At 46.7% G+C, this 14,121-nt stretch overlaps 1 protein-coding gene across 6 annotated transcripts in view; it reads left to right on the top strand.

Annotated features, from left to right (window-relative positions):
• The window catches only part of tp53bp1 (tumor protein p53 binding protein 1), a 30,741-nt gene that overhangs the window by 16,281 nt on the left and 339 nt on the right, over positions 1-14,121 (top strand). For 5 of the 6 annotated variants that reach the window (XM_020711474.1, XM_020711482.1, XM_020711498.1 and 2 more), the window contains 10 exons: positions 753-905; positions 2,460-2,677; positions 2,882-3,052; positions 8,836-9,233; positions 9,360-9,551; positions 10,765-10,944; positions 11,757-11,945; positions 12,211-12,305; positions 12,974-13,170; positions 13,972-14,105. In XM_020711474.1, the coding sequence (XP_020567133.1) occupies positions 753-905; positions 2,460-2,677; positions 2,882-3,052; positions 8,836-9,233; positions 9,360-9,551; positions 10,765-10,944; positions 11,757-11,945; positions 12,211-12,305; positions 12,974-13,170; positions 13,972-14,105 (1,927 nt within the window). The remainder of the gene's footprint in view (positions 1-752; positions 906-2,459; positions 2,678-2,881; positions 3,053-8,835; positions 9,234-9,359; positions 9,552-10,764; positions 10,945-11,756; positions 11,946-12,210; positions 12,306-12,973; positions 13,171-13,971; positions 14,106-14,121) is intronic. The other variant, XM_011486749.3, reaches the window with a different exon arrangement.

Below are 14,121 nucleotides of genomic sequence, written 5' to 3' on the forward strand. Positions count from 1 at the left end.
TGGGGTCCGTCTGCGGTGCGTCTGCAGTCTGTCTGCGGTCCGTCTGCGGTCTGTCTGCGGTCTTTCTGCGGTCCGTCTGCGGTCTGTCTGCAGTGCGTCTGCGTGGGCCGTCCATCTGCTGACCGTCAGTTAGTTTACGGTGTCTCTGTTGTGTTGTGTGAAATGCATGTTTTGTGTGAGAAATGATGTTACGTTTTTTTACTTCCAAAATAAATCTGACGGTGTTATCTGTGGTGTTAAAGTACGTTGTTGCGTGGGCACGCCACCTTAAAATTAAATACAATTTTATGAAGTTTTATTTTGAAACCCGGACCAGTTTCCTGTTTCTCTGGCTCTATAAACTGACTGGAAAGAGAATTTCTGCGTAAAACCTGCGTTGCGTTGTGGAGGGACGGACGTCAGACACAGACATGACGGCGGTGATGTAAACATTCAGATGGATTAATGAACGTTCTATTTTTTGTGTCAGCACAACGGAGACGCACCGCAGACGGACCAGTGGAAGTCTGGCACGAGTCCTTGCTGCCCGTTGTGTCTCCTCAAAGCTCCAACAGCTCACTTCCTGATGGTTGCTGCTTTGAAACTGCTAAAAACTAAAGAAAACCGTCTAACTAAAAACAACTCATGTTTTAGTGTCGTAATTAAAGCTCAAAATCCTCCTGCTCTGGCACGTCATTTGAAGGTGCAAAACTTATTCCCAACTGTGACGTATTTTTGAAAAGAATCCACATCCAGGCCTCTGTGTCTCACAGGGAGAACCGGAGTCTCCGTTGCTCAGGAGAGCCGCCGGCCCGGCTCACCACAGACACGTACGCACCATCCAGGAGGTGCGGACCACCATCACGCGCATCATCACAGACGTCTACTATGAGGATGGCAGGGAGGTGGATCGCAGGGTCACAGAGGTCAGTCGGTCCTGTGGTGCATCTGTGTGTCCATCCCGTGAACCCAAAGTGCAGGCGGCAAACCGGCAAACTCCAGGCCTGCAGGGCCAGAGTGCAACATGTTTTCCAACTGGCCTGCCATTGAAACGTCTCATTAGCAAAACCCACCTGATCCAGGTAATCGGCACCTAGTAGGGCCGGGTCTCTGAAAACCCCCTGACCTAGAGTCCTATTGATTTGGTAAAACATTTAGGTTGTACGGTTATCTTACGGTGGTAAATACTGAATACCTCCTGATGCTTTTCTCTGTAAAGTCAGCAGGAAGAACAGAACAGACTGGTGATATGTGACACATACATGAACAGATCATGTCTGTGACACGGACACTCTGTGGCTTTTCTACTCATCGTTTTTATCAGCAGGTGAGGTTAGAACCCAGCCTGTTTGCAGTTCTTTGCTTTTGTAGTTCTAGAAAAATATCACAAGGATCAATCAAGGAAAAGATTTGAACGAAGTTGCTCCATGTTCAGATATGCTCTTAAAGCTTCAGCTGTGCTGCATAAATCAGCTCTTATGGTAAGAGCATGGTTCTGGTCGTAAATGTTCTAGTTTGACACAAACCTTACAGCCCCAGTTTGGATCACATGTCTCTTTGTTGTCATTTATTGCAGGAATTCCAGTTTTTATAGTATTTATTTCCCAAGAATCTACTACAGGTTTTTAGAAAATCTGTAAAATAAACTTTGTCTGGATGTTTTAGGAAGAGGATTACATTTGTATCTTCTAAAATTAGGCCTGAAACTGTCTGAAAATCACAACTATCAGCTTTTAACTTTTGTTTTTGTTTTTGGTGCAGTCATTTTATTTTAGTCTGACACCAGAAACGGAAAAATCCAGGACTTGTGGAGGCTGTGAACTGGTCCAAGGTCGTTTCTCACCGGCGAGCTCGTGTTTTCAATCCGGTAGTACGTTCCATTAGAGAAAGTGATCAAACTGGCTGGGATCAGAATAGCTTCCAAAGGCTTCAGTACCAACAGAACCGACCCAGCAGAACACAGGTTAACAGTTCCATTCCTGGCCAAACTCCCCCAAAAAAACCTGTGTCCTATTCTAGAACATAGTTTCTGCAGAGCAGCAGGAGTTCATTAAAAACAACCGTGAACCCCCTTCCCGTCACCCACTGGTTACACGCTTTCCCACTAGCTTACAGCCCCCAACCTAACATTAGCGGAGCAACAGAAATGGCAGCAATATTGCAGCTATCCAGCCATCCAGTTTAGATCCAGATTCCATCTCAGACCAGGAAAGCAAAGACATTCATGGATCTGTTTGTCGGACAGTGGATGATCAGAACGGAGCAGAGCAGGAAGACTTTGGCTTGCAGACTGTAGCTTCTATGTCGCAGCCACAAGCTTTTTCTAACGGCATTTTCTGATGGATCAGTGATGCTGAGCATCTCTGGCCTTTTCTCTTTGACTGCATTCAGACTTATGTCTGGAATTTGATGCTGTTTTTGTGTCTGGTCATTAAGACATAAGAAGTGCCGCTCACCCCCTGGTCTTTGACCCCCCCCAGGAGAGTGAGGAGCCTGTGGTGGACTGCCAGGTCTTGGAGGAAGTTTCTCCGTGCCGCACAGGCAGCAGCTCGGTCACCTTGGGGGACCTGGCGGACATCAGCTCCCTGTCCTCCAAGGCCTCCAGCCTGCAGCACAGCTCTGGGGGCACCAGCAGCAGCACGGGCCCCCCAAGGCCAGACTTCGTCATTCCTCCCAGCAGAGGGGCAAGATCCATGAGGTACTGCACCCCCCTGTCTTTGTGTTCCCCTTGCATGCTGAGTCTTCACTCTTTTTCTGACCTTTGAACTCTTGACCTTCCTGTGGCTGACTGATTCCAGGGCCGCCACAGGCATGAACATTGGGGGCACCATGCCTTAATGAGCCCCCCAGGTTCATGCCTGTGCAGCCAGACCAACTGTTCGTCCCCTCTGTGTGTCTGCAGTCCCAGAAGGGGAGGTGGGCATTTACAGAGGGGTCACAGGGGTAACAGGGTGGGGTCAGTGGCCTCCCCAGGCAGAGGCTTCAATACTTCAGGGTCCCGGGCCTTCCTCCCCATGACCCCTCGGGGTAGGGCTAGAAGGGGCCGGCCCCCATCCCGCTCCTTCATGTCCAGGTGAGTCTTCCCGGAGACTTGTTCCTGCACTCCAACACCCCCCCCCCACTCCCCCCCCTCCCGCAGCAGCCGCAGTAACGCTCCACTTTCCTCCTGTCACTAATCCTATCTGCATTTGAAAAACTCTGTAATCGTTTTGAACCTTTTGGTAACCCACTGGGCGGTGACATAACAGTAACCGGTTAGCCTGGCAATAACATGCTGGTGGTTTGGTGCTACCCTGCTGATAACTGTTGGTAAGTTGTTAGTAACCTGACATACACCTTTTGGTTACTTGTTAGCAGCTTGTTGGTAACTGAATAGTTGCATAATAGTAACCTGCTAGTGGCTCGTTAAGTACCTGGTGGTAACCTCTTGGTTTGCTGGTGGTTATTGGTAGAATTGTAATCTGTACATTTCTTGTTGGTTACAGGATAGTAGGAAATCGGTGGGTTGTCATGGTGTCTAGATCAGTGTTTTTCAACCAGTGTGCCGCGGCGCACTAGTCTGCCGTGGGAGAAGGTCAGGTGTGCCGTGGGAAATTACCCATTTTCTAAAAACATCTACCATCTCCAGGATATCAGCTCCGAGTTCATCCAAACAGGCCCTGATAAAACACTGAGTAGTTAGGAATATTAAAGATCATAAAATACTTTTTTCTTTGTGTTTATTTGATTCTATTAAAGACATTTTGATAAGAATGATGGTACCGGGATTTAGCCGCAGCTTCAGCTGTGTTTGGATGTTCTTGGATGTTTGATGAGGTTATCTGGACGCTGAGGACTGTGACGAGTAGGGGTGTAACAATACGCTAAAACCTCAATTCGGTTCAGTTCAGAGTTTCATAGGGCTCGGTTTTATAATAAAGTTTTATTGACTGTAGAAGAGAACTGGACTGAGCCAGTGTGGCGTCAAAACGGTTTACTTCTGACTCCAACGAAATGAAGGCAATTCAGTCACCGTTTCTACGTTATATGGAGGCAGCCATGCTGTAGCCAGACCTCGTCAGTAAGCACTGATTGGTCTGAGTCTACGTTTCTATGCAGGGCTCCAGACTAACTTTTTTCACTAGGAGCACTGTGGCCCCTAACTGAAAATTTTAGGGGCGCAACCAGAAAATTTAGGGGCGCATACCATAAATCAACATGCTAACCATGTCTACTCATTTCCACTGTATTACTAATAAATACTTTAATGATAGATGCAGAAATTACAATGTGCTGTTTCTAATACAGTGTCACATTTTATTCTGCACTTTTGAAGATGCAACAAGAAGGTAAACTGACAGCAGCATCGCTGTCATGACAGTACAAATAGTAAACAAAACGGATGGAAATTTATCTTTGTGACACCAAATCAGTGCAGCCAAGATGCACAATGAGCGTGTTTGAGATCACCCAGGTGGACGCAACGCTGCACAGATCATCTGGTGTGAGACAAATATTTTTGTTTTTGCTCCAACATCAACTGTCAATCATCACAAAAATATCGCGAGAAAGGGGTGAGAGCAAGGGGCAAACCTACCCGGACACAGCTGGAAATTTAGTACTGAACTGACTGAAAGCTGCCCTACAGACTACAAAGCAATGCATTATGGGACATGTGTCCTGATGGTTTTTGTAGTGCAGTGATTAAAATAATTTTAAATACCAATTCATTAAAAAAGGCTACATACATTACAAGACATTAAAATAATCATAAAATATATAATAACACAGATCATACTAAGGGGGAGAGGAATATTAAAACTAAATTGAATGTTAAGGACAACTCCAACTTCCTGTTCTCCTTCAGTCTTGCTTTAGATTCGCCTTCATCTCACAGCCCCCCCCCCCCCCCCCCCTTCTGGTCTCCCCAACGATCCAGGCGAGCCGCCGGTTCATCTTAAACACGTCTATCGTTGCATTTTCCCCACGTGTTTTAAATGTGTCTAAGGCTAATCTTGTTGTTGCTCGCACGTGTTTAAAGTTCAAGCCCCGTTAGCTGTCACGCATGTAGGTGTGGGACATTTACTCTCCTCAGCTGACCCGACTCCCGCGGGAGCGGTGTGCTGCCGTAAACCGTTTGGTTGCGGCTGGTGCGTTTGCCTTAACCAAAACCTAAACCTTCCTCCGGGTCTGTGCGGCCCAGAGAAAAGTTCAGCACGGACTGCATGTATTTAGAAAATTACGAGCGAATAAATACGTTCTAAAGGAAAGTAAGGAACTCCTTAATGTGGTCCGGGGAGGGGGATGTCAGGTTTCCTGCTTTCAAGCCCTGTCATTGTCACGCCCCCCAAGAGTCATATACCCCACTGTGATTGGTTGGTCATCTCCGTGCACGACAATGAAAAAGTGTCTTTCATACAAACTGGCGGGCTGCAGTAACATTAAGCCTTCATATTAAGGCGGGGGCCGCAAAATATCATCTTGGGGGCCGCAAATAGCCCGCGGGCCGCGAGTTTGAGACCCCTGCTGTACACTCTGGCACTGGTACACTAGCCGCAGGTCGGAAGAATGAATCAATAGTTCGCTTGCTCATAGCTCAGACGCACATATCAGGTTGTGATGATATTTGTCTCCGTTTCCTTCCCACAGATGTTTACGCACTTGATTATCTCTAGGCCCCGCCCCCTCCACGCATTTAGCCACTTAAAGTGACTTTCCCTATTCTTCTCACACGCATTGCCCGCCTCACAGACATGTATCACGAGAGTGTGTGCTCGCGTTTGATGAGTATGTGCGCTAGTGTGTGTGTCTCCCTGCGTGCGTGTGCGCTCGCGTCTCATTGATCGTTTCATTGCTCATTGACGTGCCCCTTCCACGTTTAATGTATAAAAAAATACGGAGGGTGGGGGAGGCAAATTTACTGGTAGCACATGTGCGACTGGATGTTAAATTCAGTCGCACACTCTCAAATTTTGGTCGCAAAATGCGACCAATTGGTCGCAGTCTGGAGCCCTGCTATGGCAACTACTATCGCCAAACAGGAGTGAGCTTGTTGGAAGGACACGCCCCTGTTACCGAAAGCGGGCATGGGAGAATCTGTCGAGTGTCTCAAATGTTCGAGGTGTCAGTAGCTTTTATTGATGCATCTGATTGGTCAGTTTATAACTGTAATAACTTGTACTAAGGTAATATCTTGGAAAAAAATGAGTATTATCAAGAAGATGTTAAAAACAGGTATTAGAGCAAGAATGGTTCTTCTGACCAATAGAATGACTGAGTAACAGCTGTTTATTTCTCTATAGAAGTCTATGGGATTTTAGCTTTTTTGGAGCCAGCGGGTACTTTCTGTTTGGAACCCCAAGGGGGAGGAGTCACCCAGTCCTGTTCTCTTATACAGTCAATGATTCCATGTGAAGAAGATGATCTGTGTTTTTTAAGTTAGGGAATTGGAATAAGTTTAAAAAATCCTTAAAATTTGTGATGAAGACAAAAAAATTACACAGATGTTACATTAGGATTTGGTATTGGCTATTGATTTGTGGTTTGAAATAATTTTTCTCTGGAGTAGTTTGCAGACACTAAATGTTCTGAATATACTATTAATAATTAGGGATGGGTACCGAGCCCCGGTATTGAACGCGCCCCGGGGCCACATTCTTGAAGACTGCAGTATCGTTAAGATCTGACCTGAACGGTTCTGCTATCAGTACTGGAGAAGTCGCTTTATTTTTTGTGTCCTGGCATATGTAACTCATCAAGTCAGTCAATTTTCCTTTAATTAATGATGTTAATTTCGCTGTTTTCGCTGAACAGGAGAGGTCTGTCTGCCTATTTGTGTGCACGGGGGGCGGGGCTGTTCAGACAGTACGCGCCGCGCGCACACAAACAAGGCAAGGCAGGGCACACACAGTCAGTGGTGGTTTTGTAGGGGACACGTGAGCGCCCCCCGAAAAAATCCTTTTATCCCCCTGTACTCTAAGAACACCCATTTCCGTGTAAAATGAATGAAGTTTGCGTCAAGGAGTCCCCACCATCCTGTCACCTTGCTGCTACGATGACCGTATGTTGCGCTGTCTGTGAACACGCTGCGTGCGAGGGGGGCTGCACGCGGAGCAAACAACGTACAGGTAGAAAAGGCCCACCGCTTATGTTCCAGACCCGCAACAAACTAACGGCTGCTTCCTAAAACTTAATAAGAATGAATAGCTAATGATATTCATCATATATAAAGTTAATATAGTTTATTGGGTTTACTGGATTTAAAGAAAAATAAATAAATAAAAACTAATCTGCATCAAAGTGAATTTGTTTCCATCATCTCACTTAACTTAACTCTGGTGTTTGACAGACAGAAAAGTCTGTTCAAGGTTGTGGAAAATGGACAAAAGATCAAAGGAAATATCACGCTCAGAAAGAAAAAAAAAATGAAATTAAATAATTAAATAAATGTCCTGTCTGGAACATTCTCATGTATAAAGTAAAATGTTTTGTTAAAAAAAACAATGTTGCAAAATGAGGAAATAAAACACTTTATGTTCTCAATTTGTTATTTATTTATTTATTTTTCGTCCTTAAAAAGGATCGATAAGAGTACCGTTAAAATACCGGATCGATAAGCAGTATCGATAAGAGTAGTAGTACCGTTAAAACCTTAACGACACCCATCCCTATTAATAATGAATGTTTAGAAAGATAGTAGCTGCGTTTCCATTACACAAAACGTTTTTAAAATTCCAGAAATGTCGAAAAAACACAATGTCGCAATTGCACCGTTTCCATTAAATCTTTGCGAATAAACACAAACAAAATCACCTCAAAAATATGGTGACGGATGTGAGCAATACTTTGATTTAGATTAGGGCTGCACAATATGAGGAAAACTTCCGATATTTGTGATTAAAATTGTGATGAAAATATAACTTGCGCTACATGAACAAATAGCAAAACAACTAAATACATAATTTCCATTTCACTGCAACAGTTGAGATAAAATTAGAGTCAACAAAACTTAAATTATGACCCTCGTCTACTTAGAGGGTGAACGTCTAACATCAAAGGGTTCCATCCGATTGGTCAAATGCATAAACGTATTTATGTGACTTGTTAAATACTTCAAGCTGCCATAAGATAGTTTTAGCACATTTAAGGTAGCCATTTATCGGAATTTGCGATTTTAAAACAGCCTTTTGCTTCATCATCTGGACAAAAATAAGCGGTAAGAGGTGAACTTTCTCTCTGAACTGATGCTATGTTCAACCCATTGGAAAGATCAGCATAGATATATATATATATATATATATCGCTTTATATCGCCAAATCTTGACTAACGTGGTGGTGCGGCGCAACATGTAACAAATAGTCCGCTTTTTGTGAGAAAGTGATCCAAATCGGGGGAAAAAACAAGAATTAAGGACCAAAATCTGGTTAATATGTATTGCTTTTGTAAGTGACCGTGGTATAAGCGAGTTAACGGTCTTCGAAGTGTGCATTATTACTTTTTAACGCACTTCGCAGAAGCAACAGTCCTCCGCTTCGCGTCGGACGGTTTTCACGACGTGCGTTAAGAAATAATGCACACTTCGTCGGCCATTAACCCTTACATATCTGTAGACACCCTGTCTGTTAGTTAGTTGTTAGTGACTTGCTAGTTACCTGTAGGGGACTTGTTTGTAATATGATAGATTGAAGTCGGTGTTTATTTGTAACCTGTTGGTTATTTTTAGTAACTTGTGTATTACGTGTTTCTATCATGATAGAATGAAGTCGGCTTGTTTGTTGGTAACTTGCTGGTCACCTGTTGTGGATTGTTAATAAGCTGTCGGCTGTTTGCAACCCAACATTGCACAGAGTGTAAGCCTGTATCCCTGTCTTCTGAAGAGGGGGGGCTGTTGGCTCGCTGCAGAGGACCGTCGCTCACGGACACACGCCGTCTTCTTCAGAGGAGGAACCCTACACCCTCATCGGGCCCCCGCTCCTCCCCGTCAGCCCCACAGACCCCAAACCCCCAAGCCGCTCAGATTCCCTCAGGTCCTCGCCGGAAGTGGCGAGCTCGGCCGGCAGCAGCTTCGTGGGACTGCGCGTCGTTGCCAAATGGTCCTCCAACGGCTACTTCTACTCGGGCCGCATCATGAAGGATGCCGGGGAGGGGCGGTTTCGCCTGCGTTTCGATGACGGCTACGAGTGTGAGGTGGCGGGAAGGGACATCCTGCTGTGTGACCCCATCCCCGTGGAGACAGAGGTCACAGCTCTGCTGGAAGACGAGTACTTCAGCGTAGGTGAGGAAGATTAGCGGGTCCTCAACCTCTGAAGTCCTTCAACATCATGTGATTGAATCGTTAGTGACTGGAAATTTGGGTTTATGGAACAGAAATCTACAAATGTGTGTGTTTGTGTGTGTGAAGGGGTTGTGAAGGGCCACAGGGCTGAGGGCTCCGAGCTGTTCTACAGCATCGAGCGGGACGGCCAAAGGCACTGGCACAACCGCACCGCGGTCATCCTGTCTCTGGACCAGGGGAACCGGCTGAGGGAGCAGCACAGCCTGGGACCCTATGAAACGAGCACCCCCCTGACCAAAGCATCCGACATCAGCCTGGGTAAGACGTCGCCAACACAGGTGTGGCTTTTGTCACTTTTGATCAGCGGGAACTTCTGCCTCTGGCTTGCTGTGTTGCCGTCAGGGATGCCACATCCCTAGTTTCCATGCCAACAAACATCTTCTGGTGTGTCACAGAAAACATGGTTTTGAACACGCACACACACACACACACAGGTCTGTTTGTGCATGTTTGTGTGTCTGCATATGTGTGTGATTGCGACCATGTGATTGTGACCGCGACTCCTGCTGCTTCATCAGCGTGGTGATCAAAAATCCCACACCATCACAGCTCTAGTTTATATCTTCTGGAATACTGCGGTCTTGAAGAATGTTGCCCTGGGGCTCGTTCAATACCGGGGCTCGGTACCCATCCCTAGGAAAGGGGCACGGTGGAGAAAAATCACTGAAGCGGTGGCTTTGCATACAGCCAAAGACATGGTACCCATATATACCGTGGAGAAGACGAGGTTTATTAATTTATTTAAAACCTTAGACCCCAGATCTGAGCTGGATTGTTAATCCTTTAGAAAATGGTGCTACTGTCAAGGTGAATGTTTGTCTCCTTTTAGTCTAGACTACAAAGAGTGACTTCAAACACAGCTGGGACTTTGATTCCAAGAGTGTGTTCATTTATTTACTATTCATCCCAGAAATGGGGGTTACATTTGTCTTGAGTTTGATTAAATAAAAGCAAAATTTGTCTGCCGTTTGTACTTATTGCTTTCCTTGGGTAGAAAAAGTCGGAAATCGAATGAAAAAATAAATAAAATCAGAGATTTTATTTTTAGTCCATATCGCCCAGACCTAGTGTGTGTGTGTCTGCGTATGTGTGTGTGCGTGTGTAGGTGTGTGTGTGCATGTGTGTGTAGCTGTGTGCATGTGTGTGTGTACGTATGTGTATGCATGTGTGTGTATCTGCGTATGTGTGTGTGTACATATGTGTGTCTGCATATGTGTGTGTATCTGCGCATGTGTGTGTGTACATATGTGTGTGTAGATATGCGTGTGTATCTGCGTATGTGTGTAGATATGTATGTGCATGTGTGTGTGTCTAAGTATGTGTGTGTGTGTAGATATGTGTGTGCATGTGTGTGTAGCTGTGTGTATGTGTGTGTCCTCAGATCTGCCGAGCCGTTTTGTGTGCAGACCTTCTCCCACGGGCGCCTCGCAATGTTCAGACCGTCATCTGAGCTGACCTGTCTTCCTTGCAGATAACCTGGTGGAGGGGAAGAGGAGGCGCAAAGGAACCCCAGGGGGGGCGCACACCCCCAACCGCAGCTCCTCTAGCAGCCCTCGGACCCCCGGCCCCTCCGGCAAAAGGAAGCTAATGGCTCCAGAGGAGAACCGGACGCCGTCAAAGAGGGGACGCAGAGGGGGGGGGTCTCGAGCGGGTATGGTCACCTGGCTGCCCCGGCTCTGAGGGGTCTCTGAATGGGGGGGGTGGGGGGTAACTAGTCGATGTGCAGGTTTTCTGGGGTTTTGTTTTTAGCAGCTGTTTTAACTTTGTATTGAATTGAATGAGAAAGTTTGAAAATTCCGACGTTTGACGTCCTGCTGGCCTGATCCATTCATCCATCCGCTGCTGCTTCCTGCCCCCGGCTGGAGCAGCCATGAAGGGGTGAGCGCTGTGGGGGCTGCAGGTGTGGGTTCACAGGTGGAGGGGGTGTGTCACAAGGGCGGGGCTTTGATGGTTGGAAAGGTCACGTCGATGACTTTCTTGATGCTCCTCATCTCTGGAAACAACATAGCCCCCCCATGTTGGGGGGGGGGGTTAGGACAACTCTGTGCTTCAGCTTCTCTCCTGAAGCGGATCTTTCTTCTTTTTCCGCTGCTCCAGTTCGAGTTAGAAAATGTGAGCCGACAGAAAAGATAAAAGCATGTTTAAAAAAACCATAAAGGTTTCTGGTTGAAAACCACGGAACCCGTTATCCTTTAATGTCCTCCAGAGAACAGAACCAAAGTCCTCATAAGGAAAGCAGCTTCTGGACAGTTTAGTTCTGGTTCTGTAGTGCTGTGAAGCCCCTCCCCTTTAGGCTCCTCCCCCATCAAACGTGGGGTCAGAATTAGGATTCACCCTCTGAATCAGCCCCGTCTGCGTTTCTGTCTGTGAAGGTTCGGTGGTGGAGGCATGGTGGTGTGGGCTGCTCTTTATGCTTTAGCTGCTCTCTCTCGTTCTATCTAATCTGGGTCTTCATCTCCACAGCTCAGCGGTTTACCGTCTGTAACACGTCCGGCAGCGGCACCGAGCTCCCAGGTCAGTCCGGTGACCCGGCGGAGACGCACGGCCCCCTTCCCCAGAACGCGTCCCTCTTCATGGGTTTCGCTTTCATGCTGACGGCCTCGTCCGAGACCGACCGGCTGTCAAACCTGGCCTTCAGCGAGGATGAGGAGGGTGAGGCAGACTAGAGAAGCAGAGCTGGTAGTGACCCTTGGTTAACCAGGTGACCCCCCTCCCTGCTGCTTACCTGGATGAGGTGTTCTTAGTCAGAATGTGAAAACACCTGAGTCTGGTAACCAGCAGTCTGGGTGGGCGACCCCATCCCACCCTTAGACTGTGACCTGGCTGGGTTGGTGCCAACCTCCACAGATGTAACTAACTAACTGTGAAGAAATGGGATTCCTGAGGTGGTTGGATTACTTTGTTGCTGTGTTTGCAGATTACGTGCAGACGGGTCCGTATAACAAAGCCTACACAGAGTCCCAGCTGCAAGCCGGGGGGGGCTTCATCCTCCCGGACTTCAATGAGGAGCAGGTACGACCCGAGAACTTTACCAGAGCTTGAACTGTTGCTTGCTTTAAGGAGAAGAAGGAAAAAACGTTCACATGATCGTAGTAAAGGTCAGTGGGTGCAGGACTGTCATGCAGGAAATCTGGATTGGCTTCCCGGGGTAAACAATGATGACCTTTAATTTAAAAAGTTCTGTCTAAAGATTTTCTTTAAAAAAAAACAACTTTCCTAAAAAAAAAAAAAAAAGTTATTTTTAAAAAAAGTGCTAAAAACTAAAAATCAAAAAAAAAAAAAATTAAAAAACCCCAACCCCCCCACACTTAAAAAAGAAACGAAACTTTTTTATTTTTAGAAAATTCTGCTGTGGGCAGTGGTCAGCGCTCTCGCCTCACAGCAAGAAGGCCCCAGGTTCAAGTCCCAGCTGGGGGACCTGAACCGTAACATCAATGGGGACCTTTCATGTTTGCATGTGTGGGTTTTCTTCCTCCCACCGTCCAGAAATGATGCTTCAGGTTAATGGTTGCTCTAAATTGTCCATAGCTGTGAGTGTGTAGGGGTGCAGGATTGGCTCCAGCAGCCCCGTGACCCCGAAAGGGAACAACCGGATTAAAAGATGAATGAATTCAAGTTCTGCTGTCTTTTCCTGGAGTTTTTCTGCTGTGTGTCGTTAACCCCCTTCCCCCCTCCCCCAGTGTCAGGCGGCCTACCAGAGCCTGCTGATCGCAGACCAGCACTGCCGCACCAGGAAGTACCTGCTGTGCGTGTCCAGCGGCGTGCCGTGTGTGTCTCACATTTGGGTTCGGGACTGCTGCAGAGAAAACAAGCTGCTGAACTACAGGAACTACTTGCTGCCGGCAGGGGCGGGGCCTGACGGCGCCATCGTGGAGTGGTGAGCCTTTACTCTACTTTAACCCTGAACTCTGGCTGAAGAGATAGAAATGAGATAGAAACTCGTGCGTTTACTTTGTTCTTTTTCTCCAAGCAGAAACTCTTTCTTTTGCTGATGCAGCCGTATTTCTTGTTTGATGGGCGTGTGTGTATCTATCTATCTATATAGAGAGATATAGATATATAGAGATAGAGTTAGATATACATATACACACAATGTTTCCACTTCCGTGCTTGACAGTGTGGGTGGTGTTCTTGTGGTTTTCGAGAGCATGTGTTTATCAAAGAGCTCAGTTTTTGATCTGATTACAGCAACTTCTCCCATTCCCTCTGTAAATCCTGACAGTGTTCAAACTTCAGGCGGGTCTGCACATGTGCCTTCTTAACCCTTGTGCTAGCTTAGATGACCCCCCCTTACATTGACGTGTTCTCCCTACCATGACAAAGGTGGATAAAGGTGGAAAGATTTCATGTAATCCATGGACACCAGTGAAGATCACAAATCATTGAAGAAAAAAGGTTCAGAGCACTGTCTAGTGGGTCTAGATGACCCAACTCCCAATGTTAAAGTGCCTAGGATAGAACAAGGGTTACAGTGGGCAAACCTACAAAATTAGGGAGGGGTCAAATACTTACTTTCTGCACTTAAATGATGTCTTCACTGTGTATTTCTGTGGCTGGCCTCCTTTTGCAGACATTGTACTCGCCATAAGTCAGAAATCTCATTCACGTCTCCTCACTCCCTTTCAAACAGTTTATCACAAACACTGGTTGCCTAAAATAAACCCTTTTTCCCCATCAGGCATCCGCGCTGCAGCCCCTTCAAGGCCCTGCACGTCCTGCTGCTGTCGCAGCAGCCGCAGGAGCTGTGGGCGCAGCTGGCCACCATGGGCGGGGCCTCCTCAGTGCGGCAGCTGCAGGTGGACGACAGCTCAGGTACAGAATGTGACGC

This window comes from Oryzias latipes, chromosome 3, assembly GCF_002234675.1.
Source record: "Oryzias latipes chromosome 3, ASM223467v1".
Classification (NCBI taxonomy): domain Eukaryota; kingdom Metazoa; phylum Chordata; class Actinopteri; order Beloniformes; family Adrianichthyidae; genus Oryzias; species Oryzias latipes.